Below are 14,581 nucleotides of genomic sequence, written 5' to 3' on the forward strand. Positions count from 1 at the left end.
GATACGAGCAGCAATGCCAGTAACTCCTTGTCACAGCTGCTGCGCCGAGATCAGTTTACCAGCAGCTCCCTCTATTCACAAATTTACAAATTAATTTACAGACCAACGCACCATCTGCGACTGAATAACATAAACATCACACAAAAACACACACACACTGGACAAAAGAAATCCCCATATTTAGGATATACATTTAAGGCTTCCTGTCGGATCTGAATTGAAAGTAAGATGATGGACTTTCCTCGGAAACCAATGACGCATTTTAAAAAGTGCATTTCCGCAATATTCAAAAATAACTCCGGATATTATGATGAATCTGCTTAACTCCCGGTGGCGTTCATAAAATGATGAAATTCACATCAGTTTGAAGATAAATGCAGAATTAAAAGATGAAAAAATAAGAGTATCTTGCAGCTGCTTTACTATTAACGTCATTTGAAAACACCCAGCTCAAACACATGTGGCTGTGTTTTTGCTTTTTTTTTTGGATCAGAATTATTATTTGTTCACAGAACACTTATGAAAGCATTTTTTTTTTTCCTGGCTATTTTTATGTGCAGTTCCAAACTTTTGGGGGAATAAATATGGTTACAAAAAAAGTTTTTTGGGGTTATTTTGCATATTGGCATATTAGCTGTTTATTTTCCCAATAATTAAAAAACAAAAAACAAAAAAACTGCAGTGAAAGCAAAATTGACTTGCCTACAGTTTTACGCTGCATGCTTTAAATAACCTGGATGGATTAAACAACTCTATACTGTTGAGAAAAAGAATCAGTTTAATGTTGCCGTAAAGCAGCAGGTTTATGTCTGTTACAGACCAACAACAATAATACAACACCAGAGCCTTATTTGAGCAATTATAAAAAAAGAAACATTATTTTTCTGAAGCATTTTCTTTTGTCATAATATTAAAAAAATTATCTTGAAGATTGGCATTTAACAAATAACAGTACGACATAAAAACGACAACAAAGTATTAGCTCCTGAATCAAAGACCATACAGCTACTTTATCTGGACATGACATGATTTCTTCTGCATTTCAATAAACACATTCTGTACTACGTGTCAAAGTTTAAATTTTTAGCACTGTTTTGTTTTGACACTATAAAAGAACAAAACAAAAGTTCAAACACAGGAACAAAACTAATTAACTATAACTTGGATTCTTTACTCTGGAACTCAGATGTGTTCTCTCCAATTTCGACTTCCTTTTCCTTTCTTCCTCTCCTCCTGTTTGAACATGAAGAAAACATTTAGCAACACAATGACAGTAGACAGCAGCATCACAGCTCATCCATCAACTGTACGGTTCTTGAAAACAGTATGAAACAATTTATGAGCAACAAAATAAATGATTCGCTGTTGATGTAGGACCTCTTTCAAACAGTCTACAAACTATTGAGATTTTTATCCTACAGTAATGGAAGGAGACTTGTCACTAAAGCACGTAAAATTGTGATGTTGGACACATCAGCGCAGACAGCGAAACACCGTGGCCAGTAAGCATAACAAAGTCCAAACTTACCTGCATATCGGCTGCATTTGTGATATGGTTTCCGGTAAAGCTTTGCCATAAGTTTCTGGCAGAATGAAACACAAGATGGAACCGGATATGGCTAGAACTCCCATCACTATGTATGGGAGTGCCTTGTAGTATTGTCCTGCAAAGAAGAATCTGGAGATTATTTCCTTCATTCATATTGGCAATGTAAAAATAACTATGAAGTGAAATCCTTGTGACATTTACAATTTCTCAGACGGCACAGATTTATGTCTCCAATTGACTTTTTATGAGCCTAAAAACAGTTTGAAACCATGAAATATTAAATGCACAGTCATAGATGCCAGAGGAGAGGAATGAGTGTCTGTCTAACTAAAATGATTAACCGACTATCAAATATTGCCCCGACTAATTGCTTTAAATGGAAATTCGAATGTACTCACCCAGATAAATGATAAATGGGGAGACGATGGTGCCGACGCGCGCAGCCATGGAGCAACATCCCATCGCCGTATTTCTGATAACGGTTGGGAAGACCTCCGATGTGACGGCATACACCACGCAGAAGGCTGATGTGATGCCAAACTTTCCTACCATCTCAAGAAACACAGCCACACCTGGTAAACCTGAGGGGAAAAAAAAGGGGGGTTGAACATTACAGCACGCAAATAAGTTAGTCATATGAGTTGGATATAAAATATCTGAGGTTTATTTTAAGCTTCCCTCATGTAAAAGTATGCTTTTTTTTTTTTTTTTTTTTTTTTTTACACACTAATCCAGATCAGTTATCTGGGAAAAAAAAAAAAAAAAGATTGCAGATTTACCAGGTGTAAATGGGTTCATTTTTGGGGACAAAATCGGACATTTTGTGTGCATACTCATCTTGATCTTAACTCATTTGTAACGTTTCATTCATTAAGGAGCTGCTTTCGAAGCTTTGGGCGTTACCTATTGGAATGAGGTGAACACAGAGGATCATAACGCCTCCGAGAGCGAGCGTGCAGGACTGGCAGATGTGCCTGGAGCAGTACTGCAGCAGTAACAGTGCAATAATGTAAGCAGGAACCTCTGTCACCGCAGACAAGAAGCAGTTCAAGTACGGGTCGCCGTGCAGGTTTGAAGTGTTGAGGATTAAAGCGTAGTAACTGATGGTGATGATGATCCTGCCAAAGCATTCAGAACAACAATTAATTACATATCAATTTGGAAACACAAAGTGTTGAACCAAACACCACAACAGCAATAGTTATCTTGCATGACCAATACTGCTATTTTGACTGAAACAGGGGTAAATAGTAAACATACCACAGAGATGAACACACTAATGTCAGAGAGAAAATATTGCAGTTTTTCAGGATGACCAAAAACTTGATTTTCTCGTCCTTCTTAGCCAACACATCTTCAACCTGCAAAATAGAATGAGAAGAAAAGAGTTGCTCCAATGACATTTTAAATCATGAATCTGTGAATGGAACACACACACACACACACACACACACACACACACACACACACACACACACACACACACACACACACACACACACACACACGTAGTAAACTATAACATATAATTAGACATCACGCGATATAATTAGTCACCTAACTGACACAGGCTAACTTGAAATGCAAAAGAGTCAAAAGATACCAGGGACAATGCTGTAAATGATCCAAGTTTAGTTAATTGGAAACTAAAACCATCTAGGACCTTTGAGGCAGAGATTACATTGATCATAAATAAAATCATCAACTTATTAATCATCCTACCTCTGCTTGTGTAAAAATAGCCGATGGAGCCTCCACTTTATTCTTCTTGGCAGCGTCCTCCAGTATGGCCTCAGCCTCCTTCACTCTTCCCTGAGAGATCAGCCAGCGAGGAGACTCTGGCACCAACCTGGAAAGACGAACACAGGGATACATTATCTTTGCTGATAAACACAGGTGCATGACGACACACGCACCATTTATAAGCCGTTTGTAGAATTGTAAATTGTTTAAAGCATGTTAATTTAGTCCTCTATAATAACTGAGACTGCAAACGTTCATTGCATGACGACTCTTTCGCAGCCACCTATTTTGTCAGAAAACGCCGATGAACTTTGGTGTGTTGCTTTTTTGTGTAATTAGGCATTACGTCTGTGAAGTTCCATGAAAGTTCCTTGAAAAAGAAAGATTTAACACACCGATAGATGAATGTTCTTACCACCACAGAGGAATGTAGATCAGCCCAGATGCAGCCATAGGAATCAGCAGCAATCGCCATTCACGGAGGAAGTAGGCTACTAGAGGCATTGCCATGTATCCCACGGCTGAGCTCATGAAAACTCCAAGGGAGCAGAAGGCCACTCGTGTTTTCGGGCTTAAGATTTCTGAACCTGTAGGTGTCACAAGTTAAAGGAGAAATTGTCAAAAGAAACCGGAGCCTCTGATTTCCGGTTATTTTATTACCAACATGTGTTTTTGTGGTGTGACAGGGCATCACAACATTGTACTTAAACATATCAGGTATTATCAAATATCATACTCCCTACTGGAAAAACATACCCAGCACAAATGCAATGATGTAGTTGGAGAATCCCCCAGCACCCGCCAAGAAGAAAGTGAAGGTGAAGATTTCCCAGCTCGGGGAAAATATCTGCGCTGTTATTGCCAGATTTTGAAGAACCATCATGAGAAAGAGGGCTGGCTTCCTTCCAAACCTGTGGAAGAAATGCAGTCGAGTGAGCTGCACAACTTTTCTTTATAGCGAAGGGAAAATTGGGCTTTTTGTAAATATTCAGACAATGTTGACACAGTACAGACCTGTCAGACACCTGGCCTGAGACCAGTGCTCCCACCAGCACGCCGACATAATGTATCGAGGTGGTCAGTGGCGTTTTGTATGCATTCTCACAAACCAAGTCCCACTGCAACACCAACACATATTTTCACTCATTTGGTCACACTGTCGAATTTGTAATACACAATGTACAATACATCGGAAACTCGAGCTAAAGAGTGCACATCGTAGTTTGTGCAAAATGTTTGGGGAACAGAAAGACGCTGCAGGAAGCCAGTTCCGGTGAGTCGGGATGGTGGGGAGCAACGGTTGTGTTGTAGTCTGTGCTAAATCCCTCAGACGTCTCAGAAGGTCGCATTATGCAACAAGTAGTTCCGACCCAGCGATCTGATTGGTCAACGTGCTCAAATCAGCATAACAGCACACCCTGCTCATCACTAGAACTATCACTCTGCCTTTTGATGGGAATGCATATTGAACTTCATATAATATGCGTTATAATGTTGTTTTTTACTAGTTACAGGTTGATTAAATGCGACCCATTTCGCTCCGAGCGCCCGTACTGTGACACTACAGACAGTCACGCACTTAAAATCCTCGGGCGGCTCGCTTGGGCGATTATGTTTTATCACGACACGGTGCTAAAATCGTAAAAATACATGACTCCATCGATATCTTTTATCAGCGGATATCTGAAGACTGAGCTAGCTAAGCAGTTTTCTGTTTCTATGTGCTGTACTTATTCAGTTTGAGAAATAATCTGTAGAAAGCAAAAAAAACCACAAAAAAAACCGGACTAGATCTCGTCCCTGTTGCTACGTCGTTGCTAAGGGTCGGCCTACTTCTACGAACAAAAAGTTTTGTATTTTGAGAGAGAATTGCCCCACAATGTGAATACATTTTCATTATATATTTTATTTAGCTGTATAATCGCAATATTACACGAGAGGGTGAGCTTTAAAGTGATTGCTGGCACGACGGTGACGCGGTCAGGACCGAGGCGCTCGCTTAAGTAGAGCTCGGTGTTAACAGTCTGACCCCGAGTGACAAATTCACGGTGCACCACCCTGTGAATGTCAAACTGCGCGTTCCAATACCCGGACCTGCGTGCTATTTAATACACCAGGAAAGAATTTAGAATCTTCAAATCCGCAGTATGTGAAAAGCAGCATGTCAAAAAAATACCAGGATGTCCCACGACATCCGATCGTATTTTCCGGTACGCAGGCCAGCATGCAGATCGGGAGGGTCAAAGTCTGAGATGCATTTTTACGATCACGCAGTGAGTCCCGATTGAATGCCTACTGCGTGACAACAGGACATTTTAAGGATAGCTTCAGTACAAAGCGAAGCTAAAAAGAAAAAGTAGCCTGTATTGACACTAAATTGGATGCGCCCGCTGGTCAACTCGGGTGCTCATTCTCATCAAGCAACGAAACACAGTCATGAAGGTTATGGATTCAATAGACAAGTTAATAGTGTTCACGCATTTAGAGTGAGAAAACTGTTTATGCTGATCAGGCTGATGTTGCTTGGTGTAGATGATATAATTTTCAAAATGCAGTCTAAAGTCTTCTCACTGTCCGTCATGTTTAATCAAGTGTTACGTTGGATGTTCCCACTTTTCCTCATCTCTATAAATGGGTAGTAGTACTATATTAGCAGGCTAACTTTGGCTTTGCCAGTTGGATCAGTTAGATTTGTAAGATTTGTAGCTGAAGTGCTGCAATTTGCCAGTCATTTGGTTAGTGTCATTTGGACTTTGCGTGCAAGTGAAGACTGTGTTTGTCTCTGTAAAAAAAAACCCTCTTTTCTTATATTTTTCATTACCACGTCTCCCCCTTTGGGATTATCAGTCATTTAAGTTTTATCTCCCGAAAAATAGTCTACAAAACAACATTTATTTACAAAAATGTGATTATATCATATTAAAATGAATTGATGACTTGTTACTCGCCTCTGAAACAATAGTGGACTGGTAGATATTTTTGCTGTATGTCCATCCGTCCAGACAGCTCTCCCAAGGGATTTCACTCACATTCACATCCACATTTGGGATAATTTCCCTTTGAGAATAGGTGCTGACAATTTCCAGGTTCAGCCTCGAACAAGAGCTGTGCTTTGTGATGCCATCGACTGTTTCCAGAGGTATTGTCACATTTCTCCACATCTCACTGATGCTGTAGTTTTCAGGAATAAAGCATTCATGAAGTGGGGTACCACCTACAAATACTATGTAGATACCAATAAATCCGTTTGGGATGATGCTGATGGCCAGTGAGAAAAAAATCCTTTGCTGAAAGGGTCCCCAAGACCCAAGAAAGGATGTGATTGTGTCATAGTCTCTGATTTTTGCGCTCTCCATTACGTCACCAAAAGTGAGGAAAGAAAAAGACCAGTCGTCAGTTCCGATAGGCACAAGATAGAGCGAGCTCGACTGCTCAATAACATGTGAACTCAAACGCTGAGGTCAGGTTTTATATCCCAGCTACAGCTGATCTGGGCGGGCACACGCTTCCATAGAGTGCTGGAAAAAAAAAAGGTTTAACACAACTTAAGTTGAAGCACAATTTGTTGTGCTCCACAAAGCTTTCAAACATGCATTATTTAGACTTAGATGTTTTTGACCAAACATAATTAAAGAAAAATAACAAATATTCATAACAGGTGATACAATAAAAGCTTCCTCATGGAATTCCTCAAAAGGAAGTTAATCATTTTCAAGCAGAAGTAAAACAGTAATAAAGCCTGCCATTGTCATTTGCACTAATCTCTGAGCTGTTTATTGTTATGCAACCAGACGGTATAAAAGTCAAGATGTTACGACTCTTCTGCTGTACCGGCTCGTCTGTGACCTTTCATAAACCATCAGGACTAAAGTCCTGTACAGTAACCTGTGAGGAATTTAATTCAGTACTACACAGTTTTGACAAAAATAATGAATCGGGCTTGAAATCCATCAGCATTTAGACAGATGCCTTCATAGCACGTGTGCATGTTCCAACTCCTGTCCTTATCTGGTTTGTTCATCACATTTTATATTCTAGCGAGTTCAGAGTTATATAGTATATTACTAGATACATTAATGATTTCTTAATCTGAACACATTATGGACATAATAAAAAAATTAAAAAAAATGCTGTAATGTGATCACAGTTTGTACTCTGTCCATATTACTCTAAAACGTGTCATGTTTTGTCTTTTTTTAAATCCTGGGAGTTGAGGTGACCTCAAGAGTTTTTGCTCCTGCCTTTACTTCAGAGATGCCTCACGTAACATCACGACGTCATTCATTAAACATGCTGGGATATCAAATCTGGGGTATGTGTGATAGAAACCGTGCTCTACTGGAAAGAGTCGGTGTTCTCTGTTTCCTGATCATTTTCATGAAACAAAGATTCCCATTATAACCTGTCAGCATATCCTTAATTTAAGAGAGAAAACTCAGCTTCTGCCCCTCATCTTGGCTCTGTCTTCAGGCTTTAAAAACTCCCACCCCTGACAGAGACTTTAAACAAATCATAAGTCTTTTCAGGGAAAAGGTGTTCATGTGGGCTTTTCCACGAAGTTAGACGAACGTGCACATCCCTCGATGGGGGCTCATAGGGCTCCTTTGCTTGGGGCCTCTTTGAGTCAAAGATGGCTACTGCTGTTATCATAAAGTTCAACCATTTCTTTCTGAACACTCAGGTAGAGAAAGGAAGACTGTCTTGTTCAAATGTAACCAGAGAGTTGATTTGAAACGTCTTCTACCTATATGGAGTACAGTGCGTGTTTTGCTTCTTACTGAAGTGTTTGCCAGGATGTACACCTGGCTGCTTCAATGGCCGTGATTACTAAACTGCACGTGCAGGGAGGAGCTTTGGAGGCAGAACTGAAGCACAGCAGAAAGGGAGGCGACGTTAAATGGATGTTGAACTCCTTCAAATACTGAGGCAAAGTCCATAATCTTCTCCGCGTTACAAAAGCCAGGTTTAATCCGGTCACATCCAGTAGTTCACACCAACTACAGCTTTTAAGATTTGGGATAATTCTGTCAAAGTACACAGCTGTATTTGACGTAATTATTAAACAAAGAAGACATTACAAGTTAATCGGTGACCTTAAAGTATGCTGGTGGGCAAAACTCGTCACCTTTGGACATAGTCATGTTAATGAATTTATGTGAAGCTAATTAAACGGCCTCTGGGTTTAGCCCTCTCTACAGACCTGAGTGATTTATTGTATTCCTAATAAATCTTTGACATTTCTACAAAACTTGCTGAATAAGAAAAAAGTTTTTTTCAAAAGTGATAATACAAACAGAAATTCTTCACAATGAAATTCTGCATCCCCACTCAGCCTTTGTTTTTTTAATTTTATTTTCAGATCAAATTTCTTTCTTTCTAAGGAAAGAATAAAGCAACACCTAAAGAGTAAGAGTTTGCGCATCAGATTTGGCTTCATGTTGTGTGGGTGGGTTGCCCATCGCTCCATTTTCGACCAATATCTTCTTTTTGGGTCCACCACACATCCTGCAATAGAAAAAAAAAGTTAAAAATGGCAAAAGAGCAACACAGATATACATATCTGGCACAATGACATTTATATTTTCTATTTGTCTTGTTCTCACGTATCAAATTTATTTTTTGATTTCTCTATGTTTGAAGGTAGCCAGCATTAAAGCGTGCAGTCCTTGCTTTACTAGCAGCAAAGTAGTGGCATCACTTATCAGTAGGGCAACTAAACTCAAACATTATCATTAATTGTCTTTTCAACGGCGCTAAAAACCCCTGTAACTTCTAAACTATTTCTACAATCTGTATGTGAATGAGTTGATGCATTTATCATACCTAACTCAGTGTGAATTTCACCTACCCCTGACATTCCTGCATCTGCTCCACTCTTTCAGGAAGATCTTTATGGAGGGTCTCCGGAAGGAAGAAGTTCACCACGGAGGAGGCAATTGTGAGACTTCCCATTAGAATATACGGCAGAGCCTTATTATAGGTCCCTGTAAATAACAAAGGAGCAACAGCCTATATTATAAATTGTTTTTCTCTTATAACACCAATATCATCCAATGCAGTCTTATTTATTTATTTTTGTTATTTTTATAACTGCAGTAAATATGCAGTATCCTGGTGACATACTCGACATCTATATACCTAAATAGATGACATAAGGAGCTGTGATACTTCCAATGCGGGCAGCAGAGGAGCACATTCCCATGCCAACGTTCCTGAGCACAGTTGGGTAGATCTCAGCAGTGTAGATGTACACGATGCTGAAGGCCATGGTGAAGCCAAACTTCCCAGTCATTTCCAGTGCCAGAGCAACATGCTGAAGAGCTGAGGAGAAAAGAAAGGGTACGCGGTTTGTTCTTTTATCTAGCACTCAAAATTTTATCTATTCAGTTGAACAACATTTGGAAACACTGGACAAGCCAAGCGATTGCATTTTTTCATCCCCGGTTCAATTTAGCAAAGAGTACGCTCAGGGTGTATTCATCTGGCCAGTGTGTCTCACCTGACACCACATTTTTAAAACTCTTTAAAGCTTTTAAGTAACAGAATACAAAGAATCAAAATATACTTGAAGCACTAAAAATAAAAGATCTATTCGCAGGAAGGCACATTTCAGAATATTAGAATGTATTGTATTATAATCAATGATGCATTCATGGTTTGTTTAAAGTAAAAGTGGGGATACGTCTAATTGCTTTACATCATGCTTACTACCTTGTGAATTTTTCCAGCAACGTTTCCTAAGTAACATAATCATTTGTTTTCAAATATTGCATCACCTTAATCAGTAAGGTTATTTGTGGTCATGTCATACAAGACATATGACTAGGTCCAAAAAAAAATCTACTCAACCATATTAAAATGTTATCCATCTCAACCAGCTAAAACTTTGCCAGAACATTAAAATGCAACTCAATGCATTCTTAAAAAAAAAATAATTATTCTAATGATATAACTTTATGACAGGGTGCCATTGTTATGCCTATAAATACTTCCCACTTTGAATTCTTCAGTACTGGAAATGGGTCACAGGGATGTCAAATTTATTCTTAAGCTTTACTACAGATACTGTAAGGTAAACTGTCTCTATGATTGAAATGATTTGTTGTATAAAAGTGAAAAAAAAAAAAAACTATGTGAATTGCTGTGTGCATTGGCCAGGTTTAGTGTCATGGATGAGCTGCCTTACTGTCAGGGATGAACTGGATGAGCAGTAGGACTCCTCCTCCAATGACGAGGAAGGACGACAGCAGCGCTCTTCGTGGACATTTCTTCAGCAGCCAAGTAGAAACAATGTACGCCGGGACTTCGGTTGTGGCTGATAAAAAACAGTTCATGAATGGGTTGCCACTCAAGTTGGAGGTGTTCAGGGATAAGCCAAAATAGCCAATGTTTATTGCCATCCTGAAAAAAAGAACACAAGGATTAATGGTTCATCATTATGCGTGTTATCAAATAAATGTCAAATGATGCATGTTTACATTTGACATTTTCCTTGTTTTTGCTGTAATAAATTTGGCAATGTGATTGGCAAGTGAAAGAGCCAGTTTGAATCATTTGGTTCATCACAGTTTTGAAAATGGGAATTGATCAACTTTATTTAATGTCTGAATGAGAAAAGAAACCAACAATTTACCACAAAATGAGACACATCAGTGTGATGCATCTGATGTTCTTGGATTTCAGAATATCAAGCATGGTATATGTCCTGCTGGGAGACATTGCCTGCAGCTAAAAACCAGGGCAAAGAAGAGGATTTATGTGGTTACATTTTCCATGCTTGCACATAGAATATCTCACATATATTATGATGATGGGTTTAAAGTATGGGATTACGTAACTTTATTTTTTAGAATTATAGAAAATTTATTCCAAATACGAACAAATGGTTTCAGGTTTAAAAAAAAAAAAAGAAGATATATTTCAAACAAAACATTGAAAAACAGGAATAATGTATTTGTCAATAATAGTAATCTGGAATATTGCATCCCAGTGTCATGCCAAAGCGGTGTAATGCACCAGTCAGTCCACTAGAGGATACCGTGTCGATGTCACGTTTAACCTCACCGAGTCATCAAAAGTACACTCATGTATGACCAAGGTCAAAGAAAGGTCATGTGACAAAGTGCAAACAGTGATAAACTCTAAGGACATTGTTAAGGTGAAAGTGGAAAAACCATGTCGAGTCAAATTATTTATGACAACTCACGAACCTCACCTCTTTAAAAATGACAGGTGGCGCCTCCACTTTATTTTTCCTCGAAGCTTCTCTCACAATGGCCTCCGCCTCTTCCACTCGTCCCTGAGTGATTAGCCAGCGAGGAGACTCTGGGATGAACCTGCACAATCAATACAGATTTACTATGAACGTCCGCAAAAAAAAACGGGCTGCTTTTATCTCCTGTTGAATCATGGATGTCAACAGGAGCGTTAAAGTTCCGAATGATTCAGTTTAGACATCGGTAAATATCACAGGAAACATACCACCACAGCGGGATGTACACTACAGACGTTGTTGACAGAACAGCAAGCAGAGTCCTCCATTCTCTGATGCCATATGCGATCCAGGGTAGCGTCATGTACCCAATGCAATAGAAGAGGAAGGCCCCGAGCGTTGTGAAGAGCACTCGCATATGTTTACTCAGCACCTCCGTTCCTGTCGGAAATAATAAAATCATAAATGTTTATAGTGGCGAGCGTATCATTGAAACTAACAGAAAGTAAAAAAAAAACCAAAAAAACAAGAGTAAGTCAAATAATGAAATCTTTTGACTAAGGTTAAAATATTACACACTGCTGACCCAGAACGAATGCAGAAATGTAGATGGATATCTGAGAGGCTCCAACGAAGAGGAACATGACACAGAACATCCTCCATGAGTGAGAGAAGGACTGAAGCAGGACCGCGAGACACTGGGCCGCAAGAGAGATGAACACGACCTTCTTCCTGCCAAACCTGGAAGGGAAAGAATAACACTGATTGACGGGTAAAGCGCATTGAGAAAATATGATTGAAGATATCTGCTTTCATTTGTTGTCGTTGAGGAAAAGCCTTAATTTAGAACAGTGCAGCAACCAAGGAGTTGTTATGGTCCAAAAGGACAGATCTTGACATATCGACAGGTCTTACAGACTCGCAGTTGTCTGTCCTGAGGAAACCAGAATGTGAGGTAGGGGGACTTCAACAGTAGATGGAGCTGTTGTCTTTAAGCACATGCCTCCAGTAATCTTCACTAGAACTATTACTTACTCAATCAGGACTCGGTTGTCAGTCATTAAAACGGCGAGCAGCATTTCATGCGTGATAGAATGCATCAGATAAAAGGACAGACCCGCAGCGCGTAGCATATGACACCAAATGACCTACAACAAAGTGGATCTAAGGTACATATTCAAGTATGATAATACAGAGTGCATTCAGGTTACTTTCACTGATAACGAAGGGAATGGTTATGGATGAAATACCTGTCAGAGAACTGGCCGGAGATCAGAGACCCAACAAGGTATCCCACGAAGAGAGTCGAGGATGCGAAGGGAACTTTCCACTCGTTGCCACAAACAAGGTCCCACTGTGAAAGATATGAAAGACGTGAATTACATACTTCAAACGAAACAGGGGGAAAAAAAAAAAGGCAATCGAAAGTTATTTTTTCTGATGAAAAAAAAATACAAACGTGCGTGCTCGCACTGACCTCAGTGACAATAGTGGATTGGTAGATATCTTTGCTGTAGTTCCATCCATCTAAACATCCCTCCTGTTCCAGATTAGTGAGGTTAAAGTCCCTTCCAGGAACATATCCCTCCGTAGAGAGATTCATAACCAGACCCAGCTTGTATCTGCTGCACTGGCTCTGAACCTCTTCTCCATCCACTATCGTAAAGGGGATGATGGCGTTTCTCCACTCCTCAGTCAGGTTGACATCCGGAATGAGACAGTGGTGCTTCGGAGCTGCTCCAACAAAGACGATGTAAAGTCCGTTGAATCCAGTCGACACAAAAACTGTGTTCAGGAGGAAGAATGTGGTCCAGAAGAAAGGACCGGTTTGTCCGAGGAAGGCAGTGTCTTCATCATAGTCTCCCATTCTTTGTAAAGAATACCTCCCTGCTCTTGAGGGAGAAAACGTGACCTGCGGATTTCTTCAGAGTATGAGACGTAGTATTCCCCCTTAAAGTCTTCAGCTTAGTCCCAGAGTGGTAGGGCTGAGCTCTCTGTGGGGCAGAATGAGCTGGTCCCTCGCTGAGTCACAACAGAAAAACTTCAGTTTCCAGCCCTGAAAGAATTAAAGCGCCTGTCAGGGGACAACTTTTCATCCCAAAGTGAAAAACTTTTTAAGCCTTGTTGATCCTCCTTCTAATAGAGTGAATTTATCTGAGATTAATTAGTCAGATAACGCTCAGTAATTTGATTTAAATAATCAAAACTTTCCGAGTGCCGTTCCTCCCCCCCCCTCCCCTCCTCCCCCTCCAGCCCCACTCGCTGCTGTGGTATTTTCTCTAAACACATTGCACACTTTTAAATACTCCAAAGAAGCCCACGTGCCTGTACTCTAAATGTTGCTAAGTAGCCTTAAGACTCCAGTGGACTATTTTTGGGTCACATTGTAGAGGCAGACATGCCTTTATGTTCAGTTCAGCAAAGATTTGAACAATATTGTAAATATATCGTTTACCATATAAGAACAAACAGTTGCAATTCCAGATTAATTCAAAATGTCACTTAGTTTAACTATTTAACAAATAATTATATGTACTTGTACTCACAAGTACACTTCCTGAATTTACTGTAGATTTTTCTACTGTGTGCTACTATCTTATTTTTATTTTTATTTTTATGACAAGCTCACATTTAGTCTGCACCATCAGCAGTGCAGAAGTGGACTAATCAATGTGCAGCTTTCACTGGTTCCAATATTATTTTAGTTTTTTTTTTTAAATACGTAAAATGATGCATTAAAGTAATGGTTTACTTATAATGCTAATGTAAAATTCCAAAATTGCAGGTGGAAGCACATTTTAAAGGTCCAATACACTTATTACACTTATTTTTTTTTTTTTTTTTTGCAGTCTTGATATCAGCAACAAGTTATTTTTGTAGTTTTGGTACCAAAAATGATCTCATCTCTAAGCCTCTCTCCGGAGCTCTACTGCGGTTGGGCTGTTTTGTGTCCGTGTCTTTAACCCCCCTGTTGTCCTCGGGTCAAAATGACCCGCAGCTGTGCTCAACCCAGTTCTATTTTATTTTCATATTTTTGGGGGATCATTGGTGACGAGGAGGCTGTGAGGGTTTCTTTA

At 39.6% G+C, this 14,581-nt stretch overlaps 2 protein-coding genes across 3 annotated transcripts; both read right to left on the reverse strand.

Annotated features, from left to right (window-relative positions):
• Window positions 1-1,154: 1,154 nt before the first annotated feature.
• Window positions 1,155-6,648, reverse strand: slc22a4 (solute carrier family 22 member 4). The gene is made up of 10 exons (XM_069722350.1): window positions 6,241-6,648; window positions 4,307-4,410; window positions 4,049-4,203; window positions 3,708-3,879; window positions 3,272-3,398; window positions 2,810-2,910; window positions 2,453-2,667; window positions 1,948-2,130; window positions 1,529-1,664; window positions 1,155-1,233 (listed from the first exon to the last, which is right to left on the reverse strand). The coding sequence occupies exons 1-10, from the start codon at window positions 6,646-6,648 to the stop codon at window positions 1,155-1,157; spliced, it is 1,680 nt and encodes a 559-aa protein (XP_069578451.1).
• Window positions 6,649-8,320: 1,672 nt separating this feature from the next.
• slc22a5 (solute carrier family 22 member 5) lies at window positions 8,321-13,727 on the reverse strand. Of its 2 annotated transcripts, XM_069717146.1 has the most exons (10): window positions 12,982-13,727; window positions 12,755-12,858; window positions 12,091-12,245; window positions 11,774-11,945; window positions 11,508-11,628; window positions 10,926-11,020; window positions 10,479-10,693; window positions 9,431-9,613; window positions 9,141-9,276; window positions 8,321-8,797 (listed from the first exon to the last, which is right to left on the reverse strand). In XM_069717146.1, the coding sequence occupies exons 1-10, from the start codon at window positions 13,369-13,371 to the stop codon at window positions 8,692-8,694; spliced, it is 1,677 nt and encodes a 558-aa protein (XP_069573247.1). In that variant the 5' UTR covers window positions 13,372-13,727; the 3' UTR covers window positions 8,321-8,691. The 2 variants fall into 2 exon arrangements, with proteins under 2 accessions (XP_069573247.1, XP_069573238.1); XM_069717137.1 differs by having other exon boundaries at window positions 12,755-13,727.
• Between the last annotated feature and the right edge of the window lie 854 nt (window positions 13,728-14,581).

Source organism: Brachyistius frenatus, unplaced genomic scaffold (assembly GCF_029030835.1).
Source record: "Brachyistius frenatus isolate BFR_SWC_R1_liver_20210118 unplaced genomic scaffold, ASM2903083v1 Contig_5, whole genome shotgun sequence".
NCBI lineage: Eukaryota > Metazoa > Chordata > Actinopteri > Embiotocidae > Brachyistius > Brachyistius frenatus.

Coding starts and splice junctions, on each gene's coding strand:
- slc22a5 (XM_069717137.1), bottom strand. CDS start 13,371: ATGGGAGACTATGATGAAGACACTGCCTTCCTCGGACAAACCGGTCCT. Junction 9,614..10,478: donor CATCCAGTTCATCCCTGACA/GTAAGGCAGCTC, acceptor TTTTCTCCTCAG/CTCTTCAGCATGTTGCTCTG. Junction 8,798..9,140: donor CAGATGCAGGAATGTCAGGG/GTAGGTGAAATT, acceptor TTTCTATTGCAG/GATGTGTGGTGGACCCAAAA.
- slc22a4 (XM_069722350.1), bottom strand. CDS start 6,648: ATGGAGAGCGCAAAAATCAGAGACTATGACACAATCACATCCTTTCTT. Junction 3,880..4,048: donor CATCATTGCATTTGTGCTGG/GTATGTTTTTCC, acceptor TGACACCTACAG/GTTCAGAAATCTTAAGCCCG. Junction 3,399..3,707: donor ATCTACATTCCTCTGTGGTG/GTAAGAACATTC, acceptor TCGTCTTTCCAG/GTTGGTGCCAGAGTCTCCTC.